Raw genomic sequence first — 27,040 nt, 5'->3', positions numbered from 1 at the left:
ATGAAACAGGGTTAGAAATACAGTCAATGAGAATATTGAATAATGACATTTCCACTGTTGTTTTTTTAATTTTAAAATCACTTTCCAGTAAAAAGGTCTGAAATGAAACTTTGTACTGCATACAAAAATCATAGTAGCAGATCTTTCTTTCAATTCAAATGAAAATCCTTACAGAAGCTACAAAACCTGAGATGTTATCTACATTTATTTTGGTAATTTTTAAAAGCTGTTTATTTTTTTCCCCCTTGAAATATGGGCATTGTGACAGACCTTATTCTAAAAAGCCATTTGGAATCCAAAGCTATTTTAAGATGGAAGTATTTTGCTGCCTTGAATGACTGAGATGTAGTGGTATATATGCCTTGGTGGCTGGTTGCATCTGGAACATAAGCCTGAATACTGCTACCATGAACACTTTGCAAGTTCCTTTGTGATTGCAGTTCTCCAAGGAAAATGTCTAGACACAATGAAAACACAGAATCAAAGGCAGACTGACAGCTGAAAGGTAGATGAGTAGGTGGGGTTCTGTAGCTGCTTTTCTCCCCTCTATTGCCTGTTAAACAGTCTTTTGAACTTGGGTTGTTGTTACACCGCATTCAGTTTGTTATGAGTCAGTTCCTACAACCTGAGGGTCAGAATCTTGCCTGGTAAAAATCGTTTTGCCATTTTAGCTTTGACGGTTTACTTTGGTGAAAGAGCTTGTAGGAGATTTGTCCTTGGTAAGGTGGCAGAATATAGACAAATATTCAACAAAATAATTATGCTCTTTACCATGTAATGCTGCAGGAGCCTTCAAAATTCCACCTTCGAGAGGTGGTATATTTCTGTTTGTTGGAATGATAGATGGATATAAAGTATAAACTTATTTATGAATTTTTTGACATCAAATATTTCCCAGTGATTTTTTTTTTCTGGTTTAGAAATGTGCTGAATGTGTAGAAATAAACTTACTGATAGCAAAGAAAGTGTCTAGAAATAACACCTTGTACCATATAAAATGAAAAAGTATTTTTAATGTGTTTCAGCCAAAGTGTTGATTTATGGATTGCTAATTTCAGCATGCTGGATTTTCACTTGGTCAGGCACAGAGTTCTGTATCACCTCTGAGCTTAAAAGTCATGGGGTTATAATTGTTATCTCAGATGATATTTCCATCTGCTTGTGGCTGGTGTGTCTTTGCAGTGGAGGTAACCATGGCTGAATAATGAATTGAAGTCATCTCAGGCATCAATCACTAATGATGCTGCAGAGAAGATGTTTCAGTGGGTTTGTCATCACCCAAGGAAAGACTGTTTTAAAGGGTGGGAGAGGTTTCATTTTCCAAAGAAAATACTTTCTCTAAGATTAGTCCAAGTATTTATTTAAAACTTTGCATAAGTTCCTGAGGCCCTTAGGGAGCCCCAAGAGACAAAGTTCTATTTTAGCATACTGATGTGTTATATGGACTTTCAAAAGGATGAATTTTTGTTTTAAGATATTTTGGGAGCACTTTGTTATGATCCACCTGTGAGCTAAACCTGAAGACTGCTATTCCACTGTGATTCCCTTCTCTTCCACCACAGATTTAGTTTATTAAAAAAAAAAAAAAGAGTTAAAATATTGTGAAATTTTGAGCTAAAAATATATTAAATCAAATTGAGTCATTTAGTTGTGGTCTAATAAATAAATCACTGCTCTCTCAGGTGCTGGGCTGCAGTTCAGTCCAAGACATTTGACTTGGATTAAATTAATTTAGTGTTCACATCTCACATAGTTTAAAACAGTGGGATTTTCTGCTTGAGAAAGGCAGGAAATGGAGCTAGAATGAATGATGAATTGTTTCTCACCTTTAGGTGGTCTTTTCAAGCTTGAACTTACTTTGAGGGAGAACTGAGAAGTACAAATGGTCTTATTTATGTTGTCCTTGGCTTTCAAGTTAAACAAAACAAAACAAACTTGTCCCAGTATTCTGTTTTTGCAGTCAAGCGTATGCAGAATTCTGAGACAGATGCTTAAAATGTTACAGTTCTATCTGAAGAATCTGCTCATTTCTATACTCCTTTAATTACAAAAATGCCCTATTTAACCTATTCAGTAGTTCTTTTAGCTGTTATTAAAGGCAAAGAAAGAACAAAATGTATTTATTAATTTTATTGTGGTAATTTTCTGATTCATAAACTTGTAAGTGTATCTGAAGAATGCCCTGTGTCTGCTTCTGAGTCTAGATGCATTTTCACTTTCATGAGTGTGAATTAAAGAGAAATGGAACTGGCATATTTTAGGACTTTGTTCCATAAACCTTAAATGAAAAAAAATCCCTGTCTGTCTAGTTATCTAGATGAATGGGCCTGCTCTCATGAGTGATGACTGTCTGCCTCTCTGCTTAATGTATTGTTTGCCAATATTATTTCTACTACATTACAAATCACCCATTTCTGGAATATAAGTATCAAATGTACTACTTCTGTAAAAGCCTAACAGGTTATGGGTTTTGTTTCTTAGCATCCTAGAGTTTTTCTTCGCATTTTATCTATAGCTGGTCTTTTTAGTTGCAAGACGTTGTGGTCATAATCAGAAATGGTGAATAGATATAATTTTAGGATGTATTTTAGATTATATTTTGAACAGAAATCCTTTTTTTGATCATTCAGTGATTGCATGCATTTGTGGCTGATGGTGGTGTTTTTGGGATTAAGCAATGGTTGCTGTGTTTGGGTATCCACATAATTGTGACTTAAGCCAAAGCACAAAACGTGAACTTAATTCTGCGTTTCCTCTGGCTCCGTAATACAGGAGAGTACCTAATTTAGCATAAACCCTGTCCATACAAACTTAATTCCTCAGCATTTTCTGACAAGTCCTGAGTGAATTTATGGTAGTCAACACTTTCTGTCATTTTTGGTCTGGTACTAAAATGATCCAGACTAGGTTTTCTGTGCTGTGGACCCGTTGCCTTAGATTGCAGCTCTGCTATGAATTTATGCTGGTCTACTTTCTTCTCACGCCTCTTACTCACACTGGGAATTTGTGACTGTGTGTTGGATCAGGTCCAGGAACTGATCCAGTTAAACTGATTTAGAAAAACAAAACAATTAGTTTTAACTTGCATCAGTTCTCTAATCAAGTTTGATGTGTTATTGCATTTGTGCCAGGCTAAAAGAAAGGTTCTAACAGAAGGAGCAAGTAGTCAAAGGTACTAAAGGAGGAAAGAAGCTTCTGGGTCTGTACCAGCCATTTGCTGATGTAAAATGTGCACATGAGGATCTTAAGAGTTACGTGAATGGATTAGAGACATGTAATTTTTAACTTGCATTTTAATACATTTTACTTTTTCCACTGAAATTCTTGTAACAGTAATATGATGAAATGGTTCAGGGTTAAAAAAAATTAAAATCATGTATTTTCATGCAGTTCTCCTTAATGCCTTTTAATGCCTGTCCTCCCCCTTGTTGCCCTCCTTTTTCTTGATTTTATGCAGGGTTTTCAAATTCATTGAAACATTGCTGTTTTTTAAAGGTTATTACCAACCTTGGGCCTCTGGAGTGGATTCTTAATACGCCCAGTCATCACAGAGTTCATCATGGTAAAGTGAAAGCGTAACCTCATGTTCCTCAGTGTATTTTTTTTTTCCTCATGGCTGCTATTTGCATAGTAACAATAACAACAGCAAAGTACTAAAATTGTGCTGTAAAAATAGTTTTACAAAAAACAGATTTTTTAAAAAATCTTGTTCATTTGGAAACTTTACAGTATTTTATAAAAACCTTTTTAATAACTAATTTAGTTATTAAATATTAATATAGTTTTTAATAACTAATTTAGTTATTAAATGTTTGCATTTAAGGTTGATAACTGAGCAGAAATTACGTCTGAATAACATGAGACAATTTGAAGACTTTGAGCAAAACTATTCCATGTTTAACAGTAGGAAGACTGATAGACAAATCTCATCCTTCCTTGACTATTAAAACATCATCAACTTGTCAATCACTAACAGATGCTTTTGCACTCGAATTCAAGCACTGAATTTGTGAAAATGCATGGTTAGCTTTTAGAAGAACTGATTAATTTTGTAGTGGAATTTGGTTTCAGCTGTCTGGATTATTGAAAAATCTCTCTTCACACAAGTGCACAGTGATAGACTCTTCATCAATATTCAGATGCATTCAGGACCATATGGCATATGTAAATTGGATTAATAACTCCACTGCATTCTAAGAAAATGTCAGGAATATATCTGTGGACTAGAGGTTGATTTCTTAGATGCCCTTGGCTTATTAAATGTGCAGAGATAACTAACACAATAATAGAAGAATGGAAGATGTTAAGTTAAAAAAGACACAAATGCCTTGTGTGCAGATGATGTTATTAATATTATATCTATGTGTAAAGTGTTTATGGCACTGTGTAGAGTTTTTTAAAAGACTGTGGTGCTGTAAGTGTCTGCTTCTTAAAATTTGCACAAGTACTGATAATCCTGGAGGGAGATACTCTGCCTTATTTGTTCTCCTGTAAATCTAAACTAATCCTCTGAACCCAATTGGAGTTAAGCAGAATCACTCCAGAGCTGATCAAGTGTTAGAATAGAATAGAATTAACCAGGTTGGAAAAGACCTTCAAGATCATCAAGTCCAACCCATCATGCAACACCATCTAATCAACTAAACCATGGCACTAAGTGTGTCCAGAAAAGGGCAACAAGGTTGGTGAGGGGCTTGGAGCACAAGCCCTATGAGGAGAGATTGAGGGAGCTGGGGTTGCTTAGTCTGGAGAGGAGGAGACTCAGGGGTGACCTTATTGCTCTCTACAACTACCTGAAGGGGGGTTGTAGTGAGGCGGAGGTTGGTCTCTTCTCCCAGGCAACCAGTACCAGAACAAGAGGACACAGTCTAAGGCTGTGCCAGGGGAGGTTTAGGCTGGAGGTTAGGAGGAAGTTTTACACAGAGAGAGTGATTGCCCACTGGAATGGGCTGCCTGAGGAGGTGGTGGGGTTGCCGTCGCTGGGGGTGTTCAGGGCGAGGCTTGACAGGATGCTTCCTTGTATGGTTTAGTTGATTGGGTAGTGTTGGATGATAGGTTGGACATGATGATCTTGAAGGTCTCTTCCAACCTGGTTAATTCTATTCTATTCTATTCTAAGTGCCCCATCCACACCTCCAGTGATGGTAACTCAATCACCTCCCTGGGCAGCCAATCACTTTGTCTGTGAAGAATGTTATCCTAATATCCAGCCTAAACCTCCCCTGGCACAGCTTGAGACTGTGTCCTCTTGTTCTGATACTGGTTGCCTGGAAGAAGAGGCCAATCCCCACCTGGCTACAACCTCCCTTCAGGTAGTTGTAGATGGCAATAAGGTCTCCCCTGAGCCTCCTCCAGGCTAAGCAACCCCAGCTCCCTCAGCCTGTCCTTATAGGGCTTGTGCTCCAAACCCCTCCCCAGCTTTGTTGCCCTTCTCTGGACACATTCCAGCAACTCAACATCTTTCCTAAACTTAGGGGCCCAGATCTGGACACAGTGCTCAAGGTGTGGCCTAAACAGTGCTGAGTACAGGGGCAGAATGACCTCCCTGCTTCTGCTGGCCACACTGTTCCTGATGCAGGCCAGGATGCCATTGGCCTTCTTGTCCACCTGGGCACACTGCTGGCTCATGTTCAACCTACTATCAAAGTCATAGAGTTGCTCCAATCTCCACAAACACAGGGATATGTAGCAATGTTTCTTTGCTCATACTTTTGAGCTTACATAAAATACGCCTAGAAAACGGTTGAAGGGTCAGTTTTTCTCACATTGGAGTTAATATAGGATAGAAGTTAAAGACTCCTGAAAGCTATTAATGAGATGATTGCACGTGAAAGTTTTTAGCATATATTTTCTTATATATAAACTGGTGAAATGTTTTTTTTTTGTTTGCTTTTTAACTTGTCTTTATGAATATATTTTAAACTGAGTTTATTCTCCAAGTGAGCCTTATTTCACAGAAAGTCTGTCTATGACTCAATTTTTTATTTGTATGTTTGAGTAAAAAGAGAGCCTAGTAAGTAATAAGAAATTTTATAGATATATATGGAGTAGTAGAAATTATTAGATTATAAATTGATGCTACTGATGAAGATTTCCTTTCATGATTCAGTTGCATGTATTCTTAGAAATGCAATTACTGATCTCATGAATTATTTTTCTTATAGGCAGAAATCCTTACTGTATTGACAAAAATTATGGTGGCACACTAATTATCTGGGATAGGATATTTGGTAAGTAAAAAGAAAAGTTGCTCCATCTCATATTTAGTATGATAAAAATATTTATGCATTTGAATTTGATGGTTGTCCTTTTTTTTTTTCTTCTTCTTTCATCAGGAACATTTGAGGCAGAAGATGCAAAAGTTGTATATGGGTTAACACATCCAGTAAATTCATTTGATCCCATCATGCTCCAGGTGCTATAGTTTGTATCCCCAACTCTGGTAGTCACCAGGCACTCTTGTTCAAAAGAAGCTCCTCTTAGCCACAGTTGAGGCTGTCCTTGCATTTTTGCACAGTCAGTTATATTATCTACAGATTCTTCAGTATTTCATTACAAACCAATTATTTCTGCTCACTGCTCTGACAGCTAATTACAGTGGAGAGATAACAAGGCCTTGAGCTGAATTGTCCATTTTGACATATGCAAAGCAATATGCTGCAAAACAGAGAATATCCTTATATATATAGATATATATATCCTTATATATATAAAAAATCTGTTGTTTGTCTTCCCTAAATGTTGCTATTTCATATTTCATTGGTGCTTGGTGCCGTGGGTTAGTTGTTTGGGTGGTGTTTGATTGGTTGATGGGTTGGACGCGGTGATCTTGAAGGTCTCTTCCAACCTGGTTTATTCTATGTATTCTATTCTATGTAATCTCATGATGTAATTAATGTCTTTATGATTTTTCTCTCTTCTGCATATTTCCCATTCAGGGTTCTCCAGAATGATTAGTGTTGACAGTGTTATGTAGCAGCCATCAACAAAACCCCCAGAACAGGTTGAATGTAGATTTATTTACTTTTTAATTAAAAACAACAACAACAAACAATCAACAAGAAAATAAAAGAGAAGGCAAGGCACTTATGTGGTGCTTCTAAGATTTATGGCTTCCAGTTTCACTGAAGCTGGTTAACAATTCTCTGTGAAAACCTCAGGGACTGAGGAGTAATTCTGCCTGTAGGGGTGTCTGGGCTGGAAGCTGGAAGGACGGCCACAGCCTATGCAGTTATACCCATTTCACTAAGATACTAAGTGATTTAGTTATTGACTATATGTCATGACAAGATCTCAATAACAAAATATAGTTTAAAAGTGCTCTGAATGTAGCGGTACAATATACCATTAAATACTCTGGATTGATTGCAGGACAGCCAAACGTTCCTCTGGGCAGAAGTCTTTCTAGTCCTCCTCTTGCCTATTTCAGCTAGGTTTTCTCAACTTCTGACTGTCTTCACAGTATCACAGTATAACTAAGGTTGGAAGAGACCCCAAGGATCATCAAGTCCAACCTGTCCCAACAGACCTCATGACTAGACCATGGCACCAAGTGCCACATCCAATCTCCCCTTGAACACCTCCAGGGACGGTGACTCCACCACCTCCCTGGGCAGCCCATTCCAATGACGAATTACTCGCTCAGTGAAGAACTTCTTCCTCACTTCAAGTCTAAACCTCCCCTGGCACAGCTTGAGACTGTGTCCCCTTGTTCTGGTGCTGGTTGCCTGGGAGAAGAGACCAACCCCTTCCTGTCTACAACCACCTTTCAGGTAGTTGTAGAGTGCAATGAGGTCACCCCTGATCCTTCTCTTCTCCAGTCTTCAACTATTCCAAATTTATTCTCCTTACAGACTTGAAAAATCATTGACTTGAGATCTAAAAATGAATAAAATGCATGTTGTTAAATGTTATGTTGCTAACAATAAAAAAGTACCTTCCCCCCACCTCCTTTTTTTTGTTTTCTTTTTTTTTTAAGTTACGTCCCTTGGCTCATATCTGGAACACGTTTTGGGCCACACCTGGATTCTGCAATAAGCTTTCTGTCATATTCAAAGGGCCCGGCTGGGGACCAGGCAAACCTAGACTTGGCCTTCCTGAGGAAATCCCAGAGGTAAATAGAACATGCACAGGCTTTCAGTCTTGTGTAATTTACTTGGACCTCTTAATGCTGTTGGATCAATGTTAAAAACTCTACACATGCTATTTTAAATTAGCAAATTAGCAGTCATAAAGCATAAGGGAAGATGAAATGGGAACAGAAACTGAAAGAAATGAATGTTTTTGCTGTGACTTTTTTTTTATTTATCTTTTCATTATTCATTTCCTAAAGAGATTTCCAAAATTGTTCTATGGAGTACAAGAGTTTCTCTTTTTTCTGTTAGCTGTGAACATACACACAGACAGTGAGTTAAACTCTATCTTATTCTAGGTAGTGCATAAGCTTGATGGTGGGTTATCTTTGTGCATTTCTAAATGTCCCTTAATCTTTTTTTATGTTTGTTAGTTTAAGGAATACTAAGGAACAACAGGCTGAAGCAGGTCACTGTTTAAGTATATAATCTGTTTTCCTTCATACAGGTTACTGGAAAAGAAGTTGTCTTCAATCCAAGTGTACCAGGTTATCTTAATTGCTATGCAGTTGTACATTTTGCTGTAGTATTGGATTTGTATACTGAACTTCTTGGTGCAGTGACTGTAAGTAGTTCCTGTTTTTATGAATTAGCATCGTGTGCTAGCATTAATATGACATATAACATGCAAATAACAAAGCATTGAGTCAGCTCTACAGCCTGACATTTTATTTAAACTGTTGCAACAATAAGCATAAATGGCTAAATACATATTGACTATATCATGGGTTATATTGATTATTAAATACTGTTTAATAACCATATTAATCACTTACATATGAACATGATTACAGTAAGCAATTAAAGAATAATGAATGTTCCATATAAGACCTGAGACTCTGCTTCAGTTTTTAGGATCTGAGGAAAAACATCTCTTAGACTTGAAACTATGATTTTTTAACATGTCAAGGTTGTTCATATTGTTAGCTACCAATAGTGTCCAGACTTTAGAAGGAATGTTGCAAAGGTCTTGCAGCACTTGCAGATGGGAAGCTTGGCATCAGCATGAGTGGGGCTGGATGAACACAGAGCCAAGTCAAATCTTCTTCCAGTCTCAAACATACAACAGCATTGATACAACTAGAAGAGACATGTGCTCACCACCTCATGTTTGGGGTACTCGTAGCACAATGTGGTTTCTACATGGATATCTAGAGTTCTATGAAGGTAAAATAGGAGGCCATCTCTGTCTGCAAGAAGCAAGATATTAATTGCTTCCATGGCTTCACATCCTTCCTGACTTTTTTTTTTCATCTTTTTTTCCTTGAAAAATCTTTCTATTTTAGTAAAGCTAAAATATTCTAGTTATGAAGCATCATTTTAATACACATAATAGTCACATAAACCACTGTGCCCTGATGCTTTTGCTCATGACCAACATATCTGAATCCATCTAAGAAGTAGATTTCTAGAGATTACTCTTTTGCATATCTATGATCATCCATGAAGGAGTCCAGAGGATTGCAAAGGGACTTCAAAGCTCTCACAAATCTTATCCAAATGTTGACATTTTGGTCTTCTGACTCAGACTTTCCTTTTGTGTCCCAGGGCAAGAAGGGCAGGAAAAGGGACTGTACCTGAAATAATTTCTTGGGATACATAGCAGCAAGCTTACAGCAACTCTGGCAGCAATGCGTATACTAGTGTTACAAGCCTTTTTTTTCCCTTCCCATTTTTGGTGAGATGTTTTCTGAGTAGCACATCAGACCAGTGGAATGATGCAATTTTGGAGAAAAGTTTAGAGTATTTTATGCAGCATTCCTGACTTATAAAAGCTACCTCAAGCATACTCTTCTGATCAATATTAAGTTATTCTGCACATCATATTCACCTCTACAAAGGGTCACTCTGCAATTGCAGGGAATTTGAAGATTACTCAGCTGTTTGAGGCTGAGTAATTTCTGAGGACAGGAAATTGAGCAAAGGTAAGGATAAATACCTACACTGTATACAATGCATGATAGCAATTGTTCTTATATTGAGAAAAGCCTCTGAAAGATTTCTTTATTTTCATTTATTTGGGTAGGGATCAAACAATGGAGTTTTTGTTTGGTTACTTGTTTGTGGGGTTTTTGTTTGTTGTTTTTTTTTTTACTTTGTTGCTGTTCCTTTTAACAGCTAGGAGTCTGATGATTTTTTTTAATTCCCCCCCCCCCCTCCTGTTGTTTTATTTCTCTTTTTGCTTTATTCTGGTTATGGAAAGAAAAATGGATGGTCCAAATTATTTTCTTTGCTGATAACTGCAGCTGTTTAAGAATAAGGGAAGCTGAAAAATGCACCCACACCCCAGATGATCATTAAATTCTTGCAGTTACTAAGGAAACATCCCAAAGATTCACCACTCATGAACTTGTTGTTGATAAGCAACTAGAAATTTCTCTGCACTAAACTGCAGGGTAATAAGGTGGTAAGGATAAGAAGGAGAGCACAGGGGACTAGAAGCACCTCATCTCAGGACAGAAACCTGCAGCGTGGGTGTAGAAAGTGCTGCTCCTAAGGCTAAGATCCAACATTGCTCCACAATACAGTGAAGAAGCTGTCATGAAGAGGAAGCTTGCATATGAATAACTTTACTTGGCAAAATTCTCTCTTCAATATCAGTTTTCCACTACACTGAGTTATGAAATGTCTATGGATACAACTGGAACTTTCTGTCTGGCTATGAATTATATCATAACTGTGGCATAGCTCCATAAATGGAGAAAGCTAACTGTTTTCCTCATTTTTAGGTATAAGTTCCATTTCATAATAGCCATAAGACAGAGCACACAGCTATTACATTTCTCAAGTGATTACAGTTGCTCAGTGTTTGGTCTCATGCCCTGTAGAAGTGTTAAATTTCTCTATCCATAAAGAGCAACCATATACCTTCAGTCTGAATGACCTACATTTAACTTACAAAAAGAGCAAAACAAGAAAGAACAAATACATATTTTCCACAGGAGAAAGCATGAGGTGTTTATTTTCTATGCAGTGATCTGCACTATATCCAGAGAATAAAAATTGCTTCTGAGCTCTGCACATCTAGATTTGATCCAAAGCTCATTGACAAAATGGGATTTGGATCTGTCCCAGAGAGAGTGCTAGGAGTGTAAGACTGCAGTGCATTCAAAGCAAAACTCTCATAGCTCCAAAACTGCATATATCACATAAATCAAAGTGAAGTGTACCTTAAACACATTTTGCAGGTTTTTTTTTTTTTGTTATTGTTGTTGATAGATGCTCTAACATTTACTGTGCTTATAATGCTGTGAATATGTGAGGAGTTTCAGTTAGATGAAAAAGTAGTAAGGGATAAATACGTCTCTTGAAAGCTGAGAACACAATTAATATAACCATTCAGTAGGATATCAAGAACTGTGTATGGAATATGGCCCACAACTTACAATAACTTTTAATTATAAGTCCAAATAAATTCATACAGACAAAGACACCTAACAATGTCAATTTTGTTGTGTCGTATTAGCATTCTTTGTAATAATGTCAAAAGTGTCTGGTATATGACTTATGAAGCACGTTGAAATCATTCTTAGCAGTTCTTTTGAAATGCTGAAAACATCAGGATGAGAAAATGCATCCAAGTAGTTCTTCACAAGCAGCATAACAATCAGAGTTCTTTGAAATACAAAGTCAATTTGGAATATTTCAGTGTTCATCATTTGGAATAATGTATTTCCCTCATTTCAATGAATGTGGTTTGTTTGGGCTTTTTTTCATTACTAAAAATATCATCTTAATTCTGGAGCATTCTGTTGATTGCCATGGTTTAGTAGTCATGAGGTCTTGGGTGACAGGTTGGACTTGATGATCTTTGAGGTCTTTTCCAACCTTATTGATTCTATGATTGCAAAGCCATGTAAACATCTTCCAAAATTCTATACCGCTCCTCTTTTTATTTTTTGTTTGTTTGGTTTGGTTTGGTTGGAGGTTTGGTTGGTTGGTTTGGAGGCTCCAAGGTATTTTTAAAACTTTCAATGAAATCAAAATCCAACAGAAATAATTTAACATTTTTTTTTCTGTTTTATTGCAGCCAATAAGCACATTGCAGAGTTGTGGCCAAACTGTAATTGGGCAGCCTGCTGTGGTCCCACAGGCCTCTCTGTTTATACAAATACTCCAGTACAGAAACACTTATTTCTTTTATATATGCATCCATGCATATTATGGTTAAGTGGAATGAGGTTGCTAGCACTACCAAAGGTGTAAAAGGCACATTCTTTTCACAATATAACTTGCATTGGGTAAATTTAATGTTTAGTTTAGTGATATAACTCACTGACTATTATCATAGAATCAGTCAGGGCTGGAAGGGACCACAAGAATCATCTACTTCCAACCCCCTGCTGTGGGCAGGGACACCTCACACTAGATCAGGCTGGCTTGATTTTGGTAGAGTAATGCCTAGATAATGAATGCCTGGGTTGCCAGCATCCACTTCATAGATTAATACATGTTTGAAAGTAAACAAAAGAATCAAGGCAGGATGTAACTATGCCACAGGAACTGTAACGAGAATGAAGCAAACTAATAATGCTAGCATTTATGTTACATGGCTGTTTTTCTAAGAGCTGTTACTCCTAAATCTCATCATGGTGTATTTCACCACAAATTTCTTGGTAGCCCTTGACTAGGAGGTGGTGTGGTGATTGTATCTAGAGTGCAGGGTAACTTGCACCTTCTGCCTTCATGGTTCCCAGTTAAACTTTCTGCCTCACCCTTCATCACTCCTGTTGCAGGTTTAATTGTTTTCAGTTAAGCGTGATTTTAGCCACGTATTGTAATGTGGCGATTACATAACTTGCTAGGAGTTTGGATGTGATATTCAGTTGTTTTTCCTGCCTCAGGGGGATACAAAACCTTATCTTCATTTTCTCAGAATACTGCCCTGCCACTGTGGGAATATTTTTGAAGTGCATTCCGTTGGAAACACAACGTAAAATCAGACCCACCTGGCTGGAAGGACCAAGTTTAAAAAACCCCCATAAAATATTTAATTAATTCTCTATCTTAGAAGTAAGGACAATCCATAAGGAGGAAAGTCATGAATTCCAGTCCTAATTCCCTTTATTTGACAAGAAAAAAAAAATTGATAAACATATCAAAGCCTTTCTAAGAAATTAATGAGTAAGTTCCCTTATGGGTGTGCCAAATCACGTTCTTTGCTCATTTATTGATTTTTTTTCATATGACCCAGTTTCTACAGGAAGCTGAAGTGGCAGTTACTGTGGCTAGAGGAGTACCTTAAGAATAACTTACTTCTTTTATTAAAATTAAATAGAGTCTGTGCCTGATTTTCTATTAAAAATGTCACTTCAAACTGCCTCATGCTAACAATGGAAAATGCTGACTTAGGATAACTGAGATTTTCTGATTCTGGAAACTGGAATTTTCAAACAGACCACCCCCACTTTAATCTGTTACTGACAAATTTTCAAACCTGTATCTGGAATTTACAAATGCATTCCACCTGATACAAGCTTTGATAAAGGTTTACAAACCAGGTAGGGCATTTTTTGCCTTAACTTAATTGAGAGTCTCAGTACAGAACTTCTATACTGAGTCACTCAAGGGTTTAACATGTACCTCAAAATCCTGTCTCTTGCAATGCCTGATAGCAGATGGCTGCTGTAGGAATGTAAGAGAACTGTAAAGAATATATTTTCCCAAGGTCTGCATGTAAGTAAATAATGGTGGTAATCACCAGCCTGAGGTTTTGTGTTTGTCATAAGGAGGGAAGGGATGGAGCAGATTGGAAATATAGCAAGGCAGTAATGAGTTTGATCTCCTCTGGTATAAATGTGTGCAACAGAGTAGCTTGACAGGTGTCGTTTGTGAGAAGCGTGTTCTGGCTTGTAAACTGGTGAGTCTGCTGTTCAGCTTGCTCATTGCTGGAACTGTGTTTTCTTTGTTCAATAGCTGTTCAGGATACCTAAGTAGATGCTTGTGATTCTTCAGTGAAACAAGACAAACTTACCCAGCCTGAGTGTGTGATGTGTTTTGCAAATATGGGCACTGTAAATTCACACAGCTGTAAAACTTGAAAATATCCTCCTGTTGCCTCCCACACTCACAGATACTTATCTTAGATCTCTTTGAGGGGTACGGGCCACCACCAGAGGAAGGTGGGTGTGTCACTGAGTGGGATTTACTGAAATCAGGGCAGATATTCATGGATTTTTATTTTTCCAGTGCTGGCAATCTTGAAGTGCAAGATGCTGTTTGTAAACCTTACTGCAATTAAAGCCAGAATGGTTTCCTATCAGCCAGATCCACTACTTTTGTTTGGGGCTTTTTGTTGTTTGGGGTTTTGTTTTGTTTTAAATAAAAAAGGCTTTTCAAAACTAATATTTGAAAGGATGTGAGTGAGGGAACAAGAAAACTGGTTGTTTGATTTTTTTTCAAAGGCCACTGTGTAGAATGCAAAAAAATTAATTAATAAATTGAAAGACACAAAATGCAGACTTCACAATTAAAATAATGAAGAGAAGGCTCTGAGGTGACTTAATTGTGCCCTTCCAGTATCTGAAGGGGACCTACAAGAAGGCTGGGAAGGGACTTCTCAGGATATCAAGTAGTGACAGGACTAGGGGGAATGGAATGAAGCTGGAGGTGGGGAGATTCAGGCTGGATGTGAGGAGGAAGTTTTTTGCCATGAGAGTGGTGAAGCCCTGGAATGGGTTGTCCAGGGAGGTGGTTGAGGCCCCATCCCTGGAGGTGTTTAAGACCAGGCTGGATAAGGCTCTGGCCAGCCTGATCTAGTGTGAGGTGTCCCTGCCCATGTCAGGGGGGTTGGAGCTAGATGATCCTTGTGGTCCCTTCCAACCCTGACTGATACTATGATAGGTGACTGCTGTAATGTAAAAGAAAGGACAGGGCTGCAGGCATAGTTATCCAGAAGTAACTTTGTTCCCTCTTGGATAAAGGCATCAGGGAATCAAGTGACCTTAGGAAAACAGGTAGTGCGGAAGGGAGTATATGAAATATTATTTTGGCAATACAGCCTTGAGAAAACAACTATACAGGTGATTACTCCAGGTAAATGTGCTAACCAAAGGATGTGGTTTTGTGTAAAGTTTGAAGTAACAAATTACTTTAAAGGCAAACATTAACATCACTCAGTAGGTATGCTTAAACTACTGTCCTATTAAAACTCAATTTCTCTTCAGAAAACTACTCAAAATTAGTTATTTGTCTGCTTTTTTAACAGATGTTATCACAGGGAACTATTCTCCTGAGAATTGGCTTTATCATTCTGTCCCTGACCTCTTTTGGACTGCTTATGGAGAACAAGTAAGATATGCTGCTTTTGGGGGTGTTTGGGGTTTTTTTGGGGTGGGCTTTTTTTTTGGCTGGTTGGTTTGGGGTTTTTTTTGTCTCTCATTATGCATTATATGGAAGTTTTAAGTGTGTCAGGAATTATAAGAGATGTTGATGCACTCAGACACATATATGGCTGTCTATTTACTAGAAAATAACACGTAACAAACCAGTCTCTAAACCCAGGCGTTCCTGTAGCAATTACTGGCTACATTGTCCCTTGCAGAAAAGTTACAGGATGGGCCAAGTCAACCTCTGTGCTTGTTGGATCCAAATCTCTGAGTATGGGACACTGGCACACCAGTGAGACCTGCAGGCTGTCCCAAGATGGTTCAAGATCCAATTGCAACCATACTGTGTCAGTCCTGTGTACCATGCCATAGGTGTCAGATACAGTTATGGTATGTGAAAAGCACAGAGCTGATTTGGAATCATGTGAATGATGGCGTAGACTTAAGACTAAATGTATTCAGTATGGTTTAAAATCATATTGGATCTTGACTGATCCAATGCATGAGGCACATAATGGAGGGGTAGTCCTTACAGGTACCTTTACCCTACAGAAGAGTGATGGCAGCTGCAGTTTCTTGCAAAGAAACCATTTGTCCTGCCAGAGCAGAAACGTGCAGTAGAAACATCCTTTGAGGTTGAGGTGCCAGTTCTGCTTTACACCTGCTATTCATGTTTTCAAAAAGGAGTTTCTTTCATGTGTATGGACTGAACAATTTATTTTAAGGCAGGTACATGTTTGTCAATATGCCAGAGATGTGCCTAGTTTGGGGAGTTAAGAATGCAAATTTCTAAAAATTTACAGAAAAGGGGCTGATAAAAAGACTCTGAACTACTTACAGCAGTTCTCAGACTTTTGCTGTTGTCATTTCTGGGATCAAAACCCAAAAGTTATATATAGAGCTACATTTGTGTCAGCTCAGATATAGTTAGTGCGCATATTCTCACCCCCCAGCAAATTCAGCGTTAGAAGCCTGTGTGTTCTATAAAAACTTACACCAGGTCATTGTTTTTAAACTTCTGGTTAAGTGCAGGATGTCACAGAATTTCTGCATTCTCTTTTTTACTGAAGTTAACTAAGAAGAAAAGACTGGATATTAATCTGAACTACCTCCCTTTTCTAGGCCCAAAGCAGGAATTTTGGAAATCATCCGCTGCTTAGTCTTTGTAGCTGTGTACAAACTCGGCTATGTAAGGAGTCAGTTTTCTTCCCTGGGCTATGCATATGAGGTAAGACTTTGATTTTGGGATGTCTATGCTGATAACTCTAGACTTTTTTAAAATCTTTTTAGAAAAACAGGAACAATAAACACATATTTTGCTTCCTCATTTTTATTATACTATTTGAGTAGAATATTGATTTTTTTTTTTCTTATCTTGTTATTTCTTATCTTGTTATTCATATTTTTCTTATCTTGTTATTCATTACCTCATATGAGCAACTTGTAAGAAAATTATTGGGGTTTTACTGTAGAGACGCCAATTTCTGTTTCTTCCAAAATAATGTGTTACTGGCTGTGTGCTTTGAAGTGAGCAATAGAATTGTGTTGCTGAATTCGAATTGATTAACTCATCTTTCATTGGGACAAATCTGAAAATGCTTGGAGGCTGGAAGAATCTTAAGTATTCTGTTCTGTACATACACTGTACTTCAGAAACAGACTTTTAGACACTGACAAAGATAGGATACCGTGCTAAACAGACCTGTGATCTGATTAAGAATGGTTGATTTTGTGTTCTTAGAACTTACTTTGTTCCTGTTTGTGAGTTGCTTTTTAATCTACCTTCTTTCTTCAGTACAGCTGGTATTTCATAATAACTCTATTACCTTGATTCTCTAATGCTGAATCATGAATATTATTCTGATCTGAATGACATTCCTAGGGTACCTATTACTCGTTACCAGTAAGGAGAGTTCTCAACAAGATTAAGAGCAGGTTACTAAGACTAAAAGAACCTTTTGGCTTAAAACCAGAGAAAATGAAGTAAACCTGTAAGGATAAAGACTGAAACCAAGATCAAAATGGTTCCTTTGACTTGAAATATCTGTAAAATTTATGGCAGGTTCCCTAATTGCAGATTTCTGGTGGTGGTGCTGATCCTTCTGCCTTTCCAAGAGATCTGGCAATAGGAGAATGACAAATATCTTATGCTTCTGTGGGGTTTTTTGTCTTTTTACCTGGGATAGGAAACAATCACTTCTGGACAATAATTAAAGATAGATAAATGCCAATACTCAAGAACTGATTTTACTATTTTTTCCCCCTCATTACATTGTCAAACCTTTGGTGTGTAAATCTTGAAATATTTTGTTAAGAGTCTTCCAGAACTCAGCAGATATTTAAAGGCTTTTACTTGCTTAAATATAACTTGGAATATAGTTGTATTGCTTACTGAGTAGCCTACTACAATAGGTAGGATTGAAGCTAAGACTTCTAAAATTTAGCAATGATTTCTATAGCCCTTGAGATTTCTCAGATTTGAATCATTGGGGTATTCTAACTGAATTTGAGGAGAATTATTTGTGAAAATGTACACTAAAAGAAAAAAATATATCATATTGTTGCTTCTCTTGTTTGTAGGGAACTATACAGCTCCTATTCTTTCATGAAAAAGAAAATAAAATAAAACAGTTCTGAATCTGTTCTTTACATATATCTTTCATTGAAATTTTTACTTTATTGCCAACTTGAGTTCCCCCCTACTGTATTTTCCTATCCATTCTTCTGTCTAATGTTTTTCATTTTATCCTTTACATTATACTTCTCTGTTATTCTTTTAGTCACTTGTTTGGCATTGTCTAGGTAATCCATTTTTAACAAGAAACAGGAGTACCTTGCTCATATTTTTTTTCATTGAAAATAACAAAAGCTGTCTTCCACGTTGTTTCCTCTCAGTGAGACCAGAATATATAATGCTTTTGAGTAATGCCCATATGTCAAGACTAGAGACTTATATTTTACCATAAATCAACAAGTTTGTGCTCTTAATAGCTCTTATTATCATAGAATAATAAAATAGTTTGGGTTGGAAGGGAACTTTAAAGGTCATCAAGTCCAAGCCCCCTGCAGTGAACAGGAACAGCTTCAACCTAGATCAGATCAATCAGTGTCTTGTCTCTCCTGACCTTGAATGTTTCCAGGAATGAGGCATCTACCACCTCTCTGGGCAACTTGGGCCGGCGTTTAACCACCTCCATTGTAAAACATTTCTTCCTTATATCTAGTCTGAATGTTTGCGAGTAACTTCAAAGGGTCCCCCATTTTGATAGAAATGCTCTGCTTTTGCTCTCAGTGCTCTGGATTCATGGCAGGAGTGTTCCTGTGGGTGGTAATCGTTGTAGTGGAATTTATTACTAAATTCTGAGCAAAGGGAAACTGCCAGAGATGTGTCAATTCATGTTGAAAAGTCTTCAAATCTTAATGTTTCAGCTCAGTATTAACCTGATTATTTTGAACCAGCAATACTGGAAAGCACAATAAATAAATAAGAAAAAGTTTTATCAGAAATTAAGTCTAAAATTTTTCCCCCAAATTGTTTCTATTTGACTTTCAAGCATTCAATAGCCTTCATATTTTAATAGTGTAGATAACTTTAATGTGGAGATATTCAAGGTGAGACTTGACAGGGCTCTGGGCATACATTGAGATGGGTCAGAGTTTATCACATTTGGCAGTACCAGGACTACTTTTTTAGCTAACCTAATGGAAGTATGTGGATGTCCAGAAGAATGCCACAAAAATGATCAGGGGGTTGGAGCACCTCTGCTACAAAGACAGGCTGAGGGAGCTGGGGGTGTTCAGTCTGGAAAGGAGGAGGCTCTGTGGAAACCTAATAGTAACCTTCCAGTAGCTGACGGGGGCCTACAAGAAGGACGGAGAGAGACTGTTTACAAAGGGCTGTAGTGATAGGACAAAGGGCAATGGTTTCAAACTAGAGCAGATTTAGATTGGATGTTAGGAACAAGATCTTCATCAGGAGGGTGGTGGAACACTAGAACAGGTTGACCAGAGAGGTGATTGGGGCCCCATCCCTGGAGATATTCAAAGTGAGGCTTGACAGGGCTCTGGGCAGCCCGATATAATTGAGGATGCCCCTGCATACAGCAGTGGGGGTTGGACTAGATTATCTTTGGAGGTCCCTCCCAATCCAGACCATTCTATGATCTCACAAGCAGGGTTTTTTTTTTCATTTCTGCCACATGCAGAATTTTTATCTGCTTGGTTTTTAGCTTCCTTTGCTCTGTTTGGTGTTCAAATCCACTTACGGTTTCTGAGAGGTGTAAACTAATACATTTATTTAATCTTTTGGGTTGCCTCATGTAAATATTCCATCTTTAACATACATCTAGGTTTAAGTGACTTTGGTTCTTTTTAGTGTTGTATTTCCAGTACTTATAATCTGTAATATACTGAAATAGTCCTCCTTACATCATCATCTTTATATGGTACCAAATAATTAACTCTTCAGTAATCCAATATTCATGAGTAATAGGAAGCCATGCACAACATGACATAAAAGAATTTTTGTGGACTTGGGATTTTTTTTGTCTATAAATTGCACCTTTCAGGGAACTTACTTAGGGGTGAAGGAAAATGAATTTCAAGAGGCATGATGGCACCACTCAGTGTTTTTAGAATTTAACAAATGATTCTGTCCCAGCATTCTTAAGTTAAAGGTGCTTGTTGCAGCAGACAAGCACAAGGCTGATTTTGCCATCAGCATGCTGAATTGTCAGTGAAAAAGTATGCGCCTCCTGTCTATGCATGTTGGGGTTTTATGTGTTTTGTATGTTCATATTTCTCGTCTTAGAACCAGTAGATAAGAGTTCAGAAGTAAACACCTTGCAGTACTATTTGTAGGGTACTCTACCTAGCAACAATAGGTAAATTTAATGGCACATTCTTGCATTTGGCTGACAAGAAGATATGACAATTATCAGAAACTACCACATGGGAGGAAGGCCTTCTGGGTAAAAATGAGAAGGAAAATACAGAAGACATGAGAAAAAAATAGGGGAACAGTGAGAGAGAAGAGTAAATAAAGAGCAAGCTTCTCCCATTTTGCCATTATTTCAGGTGGATGTGAAAAAAGCAGCTAAGGACTGCAGTTGTAGCAGGAAGAGTAATCCTGTGCGCTGGCTCCAGCATCTTTCCCTTGCTGCCCAGCTAACTGGGTTAGCCAGCTGGTTAGCAGCCAAAGATTTTTCTTCACCTAAGTGATGCAACTAGCTGTGGAGCTAGAAGGATTCCTGATACTGAGTGTCAGAGAAGGTGGAAGAAAAATGAGGCTAGAGATGTGCAAGAAAGAAGGACTTCTGGTTTTCGTGAAGCTGCAATCCTAATATAGCTGTTAACTGTGTCAACAGTATATTAAGTACAGCAATGGACCCACTGACACTTTGAAGTTGTGTGTTAGCATGCTTGATTCTGCATGATAACTATTATATTCTCTCGTCATTTCAGATATTCAAAGTTCTCCCTGTTGTATTTGAAATCCTTCCATAATATACTCCTGAGTGGTCTCTCCTGGTGTCCTCTCCTTCTCCAAACAAGTCAATAATTTGAAGTTATCAGAATTAGAGAAGTGACCTTTTTTTCCTCTTGTAGAAAGTGTGTGTTTCTCAGTTCCTGTTCATTGTGCTGTATGTATTTCATATGGATGGTTAGTTGAAAGAAGCAGGATGGGGCTGTGGGGGTTTTGTTTTTTTAAAAGAAAAACAGTGGTGATGTTTGAGGAAATTTTTACATCCTAAGAAAATTGGTTTTTTGAGGTCACTGAAAACCTTGTGATAGGGGTAGAGATATATTTTGACTGGTTACAGACAGTGAACTGGGGAGCTAATGTGTTTTTGATTGAGGATCTCTGCTGCCACATCCTATGCTAGTTAGTTTTCTTTAGGTTGATTGCCTCATGCCTGTGAAATGCGATAAGTGCGTGTATTACTAAAGCCAAATCTGTCACACTGGGCCCGGAGTCTCCTAACCACCTGCAGGTAGCAGAATACATTGCTTGAACATTCAGTTATGTGACAGTTCAGCAGGCACGATATGTAAAATAAATCTGTGATGATGGTGCACCTCTTCAAAGTGTTTCCATCCAACAGCTCTGGTTTGGCATGGAGCAGCATATTCCATGAGCTGATTTTGGTCAAGTATTGGCTGTTATTTGAAAGTAACACTAATGAGGAGCAAGTGGAAATGAAAATCAGTGACATGTTATTGGAACTCTTGTCTTAAATAATTTCACCAACTCTCATCATGGCTGCAACTCAGTACTGAGAAAGATTCTTAAACTGAAGCGACTAGCAGTGAGGAACCTGAAGGAAGAAATACAAATCTGGCAAAACTGAACATTATGTTCAAATTGTTTATTTACTCCTCCAAAGTATCTAAACCTGGTAGATGCAGCTGTTCTAGGCACTTTTGGAGAGTGTTCTGTACCAAATAAACTGCTTCTCTGGTCTTTGCACTTCAGGTATTTCTTACAAGTGTGCCAGCTAATTTGTCTGCATAAAATATATAATATCTCTTTATTAAAGAACTGATTTGCACTGTATTCTGAATTCCACAGCAGTCCCTCTTAATGTGATATATTACCACACAACTTATTTCTCCTTTCATCATACAAAGACTTGCTGTTACCTCACTTGTTTCTTACTGTAATTTACCAGCATTGGAATACTGACTTATGAGTACTGAGTTAAAACAAACATTTACTTATAAGAACTTATTTCCACATCAATGATAGTTTTCTGCTCTGTAGCATTTTTTCTTGGTCCCTTGTTAGGATCATCTATGCCACATTTCAAAGTGGAGCATATCCCCTATTTGGTTTCCATTAAGGTGGAAGTTCCATGCCCTGCGCTGCGATTTACAGCCTCAGCATTTATGCAGTCCCTGTGCTCTAGCTAGATTGGCTGGTGTATTCAAAATGTATTTTAGAAATGGAGCTGGGGATGGAAGGAAACCCTACTGCCTTATGATAAAAAGCCTTGTCAACACACATGGAATTAAACAAACACAAGTTGTAATCTGTATTTTCTGTGTTACCTTCACTGAGAAAAGTCCACTACACCACGCGCTGTATCTTGGGGACTGGACTTGACGACTGCCCTAAGGGGAATAATGTCCCTTAGAAAAAAGTCACAGTAAAATCTGGCAGTAGATTAAGTTAGTTTCCACTTCAGTGTGACAGCAGAGTCATTACTGATTTCAGACTTAGCCAGTTTGAGAGTCGGCTTCACCACCATCAACTAAAGACGATGATGTATGGTTCCAGATGCTCTGGCCAATTGACCGTAAAATTGCTCTGCATTTCTGGCAGAGCAGCCAACTGGAGCTTTTAAAATCTCCACTCACTGAGCTCAACACCCTCCCCCCTCTGCTTAAAAGCTGCTCGTTATTCTTCCTCTGCCTGCTGATCCTAGCAAAAGAAAAACCTCTGGAATCAATTAGAAGTGTCTGCACTTGATGAGATTTGCACGTGAGTTTGGAATGGCAAGGCTTTGATAGTGTCAGCCAACAGCTGCAGTTTCAGGTGGTAAAATGGGGGAAAGAATTTTCCAGGGTTTATTTACAATCATAAAATAAAACAAAACAAAAAATCAAGACTATCTAATGTGTTATTAAAATGAAGCCTGAATTGGGTTGTATATGTTTGTCTTTAAAAAAAAATTTAAAAAAAAAGAAAGAAAAAGAATAAACCAATGTTTTATGATCAGGATCTTTTCAATTACCTTGCAATTATTAGGCTGTATAGAGTGGCTGTAATAAAATGCAAGCTATGGTCTGTTTGCTGTAGTTTTAACTATGAAAGAGGCATCTGCTATTACTTTTGTCACTTTAATTGCTTGACAAGACAAGGAGGTAGTCATACTTAATAGAAATCAGAAGCTTGCAGTCAGAGGTGAAGCGAAGATGATACCCTGAAGGTAGAAAATAAATATTCACATGTACTGTCTGAAATTTGTGTTTTGTTCTGTCAACACTCATATTGACCCTGCACAGCCTAAATCAGTCAGAGATTGGCTTGTATCTGTATGCCTTTTTAAAGAGAACAGCCATGCCATGAAATTATTAATGTTTAGTTACACAGCTGAGAGTGTCTTTGCAAAAATGAAACTGCCATTTCACACACATTGTTACTAATTTGTTTTGCAGATCAGTTTGTTTCATAAGTCAAAGCACAATATTTCTAAAATCCAGTAATGCTCCAAAGGCCACAAAACTGCATTCTTTTCTACATCATAATAACACATGGTTAATACACATATCCATACCACTGAATTACTGCACTGATAATAATCTCTGGTGACAACTGAGGTACTCCACACAGGTAGATATTTCTGTCTGTGTAATTGCAGTTCCAGCTCCAGAGTATGAACTAACTGACTTTTTTTGGTTAATGCACAAATGCATGTATTTGTTTCATACCTGGATTTCTTCTGCAGAAGTAGTACTGTTAGGAAACCAGCAAAGTCATTTTTAATTTAATTTTTTTTCTCCCTTTAAAGGGCTTCAAAGGGTACATTCAGTGAAGGATCGAGTGCTCAGAGGATGCCTTGTTTGCAGTATTAGTCATCTGTGTAAGCACAGAGGCTCCTCTGCATCACAGCTCTGGTGTACACTGGAGTTGGAGGCAGGCGTGCAGACAGGCCCGTGCCGCTTGGATTCTGTTGGAGAGGTGCAAAGGCAGTTGGAGCAGACTTCTGTTTCCTATGCGTGACAGAGCCAGTGCTTGCCGATCAGTTTACACTCATAAATTTTTTGCTCGAAGTTGATTTAAAGGTATAGCATAAAGCACATGGCTAAGAGTCAAAAGCAAGGGTAAGACAAGTGATTGCTGCATCCTGAATGACAGACCCTGGCTTACTTGCTGAGATTTCCCATCTACACACATGGTGTGGGGTGAAGCAGAAGATACTTTCTGCATCCATCAGACTGTGTCCCCTCACCATGCTGAGCACTCCAGAGCAGGAAGCCTTCCAGCCCCTCTGTGGCCTGGCTGTCTTTAGCCTGTCAAGCTCACCTGCATGTATGTGTTTGTTAGGACAACCTGGAATGCAACAGCAGTAGACTTCTTTCCAAAATCAGACAGTCAGCCACCATAACCATTGCAACTGGCAGGTGGGAATTGTCCTAATCTTAAAGAGAGGAGAGGTGTAGCTGTGTTTCAAGGCTGTGAAGGCAGATGGCTTAATTTGAGTTTTACTCTCCATATGACAGGCAGAGGGATTGAATTAGCTTTTAGGAGATGACAGCTTTAATTAAGCTAGCCGTTTGTGATATGGAATAAATCTGAGTTTGGCAAATACAAGGTGACCACAAAGAACCCGCCTAGTATTTAAAGTATTTTGGTTATTTTTGTCTTGCAAGATATGAAAAAAATATATACTCCAATTGTGAAAAAGACATGCAGGCATGGGTTACCCGGTTTATACACCTTACAAGGTGCCCCTTACAAGAAATACCCCTTCTCACTACTGCAACAGTAAGCAGGACATGGCAACTTTGAAAACTTAGCTTTTCTGGAACAGGAAGTCTGAGTAGGACCCACAGAATCCAGCTTTAACATAGACCATTGGAAGAGCAAATCAATACTTGTATTTAGGAAAGCAGAAATTAACTCAGAATATTCTAAGTTTATTTTATTAGAATTTATGATTAAAAACCCCCAAATTTAAATCTTTTGCTAAGTCTACTTTTTTGGAAGCTTCTTATGAACAACAAAGAGAAGCACAGTAAAAGTCAAGCCTCTGTTTTTCTACTAGCATCACCTGAAATAACCACAGAGGCTGAAACTAGTTCATGACATCTGGGCAACTGCATGCTAAATTCTAACCAGCCAGTACCTCTTGCCTAAAGTGGGCAATAGATACAGTAGGATAAAATCAAGCTGTTATCTGTGCCATGATTTATTAGCTTTATTACTGTCTTGTTAAGTCATTCCTTTGCATAAGTTCTGTTTCCTATGATATTTAGAGTCAGAGAACATAGAGAAGGCAACAACGCTGTACTTATTTTTGTGTTTGGGTATTACGCAAGGCAAAGAGAATGCTTTAAAATTTCCTTCTCCTGCCAATGCCAAATAAAAATTGCCTGATGAAAGAAGATTAGCAAATGCTGTGTTTAACAACTGATTCCCAAATGCAGAACACGCAAAACACTTTGTATATTTAAAAGTTGGAAATAGGTGTTATGGGAAAAAAAGTCCATGTAAATCTCTAGTTATCACTTGAGACTAAAGCGAAACAATGCAGCAACCCCCTATGGAGTCTGGGAGTGATCACATCTGTCCTGACAGAATTTGTTTGGTTTATCTTCATATGGAGCCTATGAAATTCTTGGAATAGGTTGTTTATTTTGCTGATTGGAAGCTAATATACAGTTGAAAAAGCCTCTTTATACTTTGAACATTTTAGATTTTATGGAGAAAAGGATGCTGTATTTTGTCCTTAGCTATTACCTATTGGCTATTACCTCTGTTATGTGCATCTTCATATGACTATAAATCTCTAGATTTATTTTTCATCTTGTTTGCTTCATGTAAATTGGCTACAAAGAATGATCAAGTATTAAGAAACAGTTAAAAGTGGTGTTTAAGCAGAACTTTCTTCTGGCCATTAACTGCATTGTTTTGTATCTACATGTCTCCATGTATATTTCCACTTTCTTTTGTCTGCAAATGCTCTAGTTACCGTATGACATCTTATGGCAGATACTGGCTTTTGTGCATGCATAAAAGGGTCTATTCTACTCTAGCTCTGTGCACTGTATAAACAGTGCCATCATCCTAGTTAAATTCCCGGTCATTTCATTCCTGACTTTCAAGTGAAGCCTGTCAAACAGTTGCCTGGTTTAGAAAACTCGGGGGGTTTAGGTATTCACATTTTTTGAAGCTGTCTGTTGTCTTCAGCTGCGTACTCTCTAGCACATTTTTGTTTCACTTTCTGGTTGGTTTTTTCCGCCCCCCCTGCCCACTGTTATAAAATAAGAACTGTCAAATGCCTGAAACAAAACCAAGTATCCAATTCAAACTTCTCCTCTTAAAAGCAAAAGTCTTCTTGCTGTAAGTTCATTAGCCTTGAAGTGACACAATTCAAGAAATAAATTGATAAAATTGTCCCACCTCTCTGCTCTTGGAAACAGAGAGATAAGCGGATTTCTCGAGTTGCTGCTGCTGAAAGAAAGCAGCTTTCCATTAGCAGTGGGAAACTGAATATTTAAAATAAGCAAATTATCAAGTCTTAACACTGTCCTTGGTATCTGAAGAATATTAGCTCCTGAAATTCAGATCAGCTGTTTCACACTGATTCTTTTTTCTTTTCCCTGTCATTATATATTACTCAAGCGTAGCTTGCTTGAAACAGATAATTCCAGAGTAAAAAATTCTCAGTTAGAGGCTTCATGAAGATCATAAAAAATCCTTGAAGGCTTGAAGGATGCCTGGGTTCATTTATGTGGGGGGAAAAAAAAAGTATGTTTGTTTTGCATGTGTATGTAGTGCATAGCTATCAATAAATTATATCAAGGAACAAGAAACAAATGTAACTAATAGTGTGGCATATTCTTGTGTAATTC

At 37.9% G+C, this 27,040-nt stretch overlaps 1 protein-coding gene across 1 annotated transcript in view; it reads left to right on the top strand.

The window, feature by feature from the left end:
• The window catches only part of AGMO (alkylglycerol monooxygenase), a 190,782-nt gene that overhangs the window by 94,707 nt on the left and 69,035 nt on the right, over nt 1–27,040 (top strand). The window contains exons 6-12 of the mRNA XM_009903069.2: nt 3,496–3,562; nt 6,165–6,230; nt 6,336–6,415; nt 7,979–8,113; nt 8,581–8,697; nt 15,340–15,422; nt 16,583–16,688. Of these exons, the coding sequence (XP_009901371.2) occupies nt 3,496–3,562; nt 6,165–6,230; nt 6,336–6,415; nt 7,979–8,113; nt 8,581–8,697; nt 15,340–15,422; nt 16,583–16,688 (654 nt within the window). The remainder of the gene's footprint in view (nt 1–3,495; nt 3,563–6,164; nt 6,231–6,335; nt 6,416–7,978; nt 8,114–8,580; nt 8,698–15,339; nt 15,423–16,582; nt 16,689–27,040) is intronic.

The sequence above is a fragment of the Dryobates pubescens genome, chromosome 4, assembly GCF_014839835.1.
Source record: "Dryobates pubescens isolate bDryPub1 chromosome 4, bDryPub1.pri, whole genome shotgun sequence".
In the NCBI taxonomy this organism is placed as follows: domain Eukaryota; kingdom Metazoa; phylum Chordata; class Aves; order Piciformes; family Picidae; genus Dryobates; species Dryobates pubescens.
Note: the sequence above shows the minus strand (reverse complement) of the source record. Positions and strands in the feature narration are given on the sequence as shown.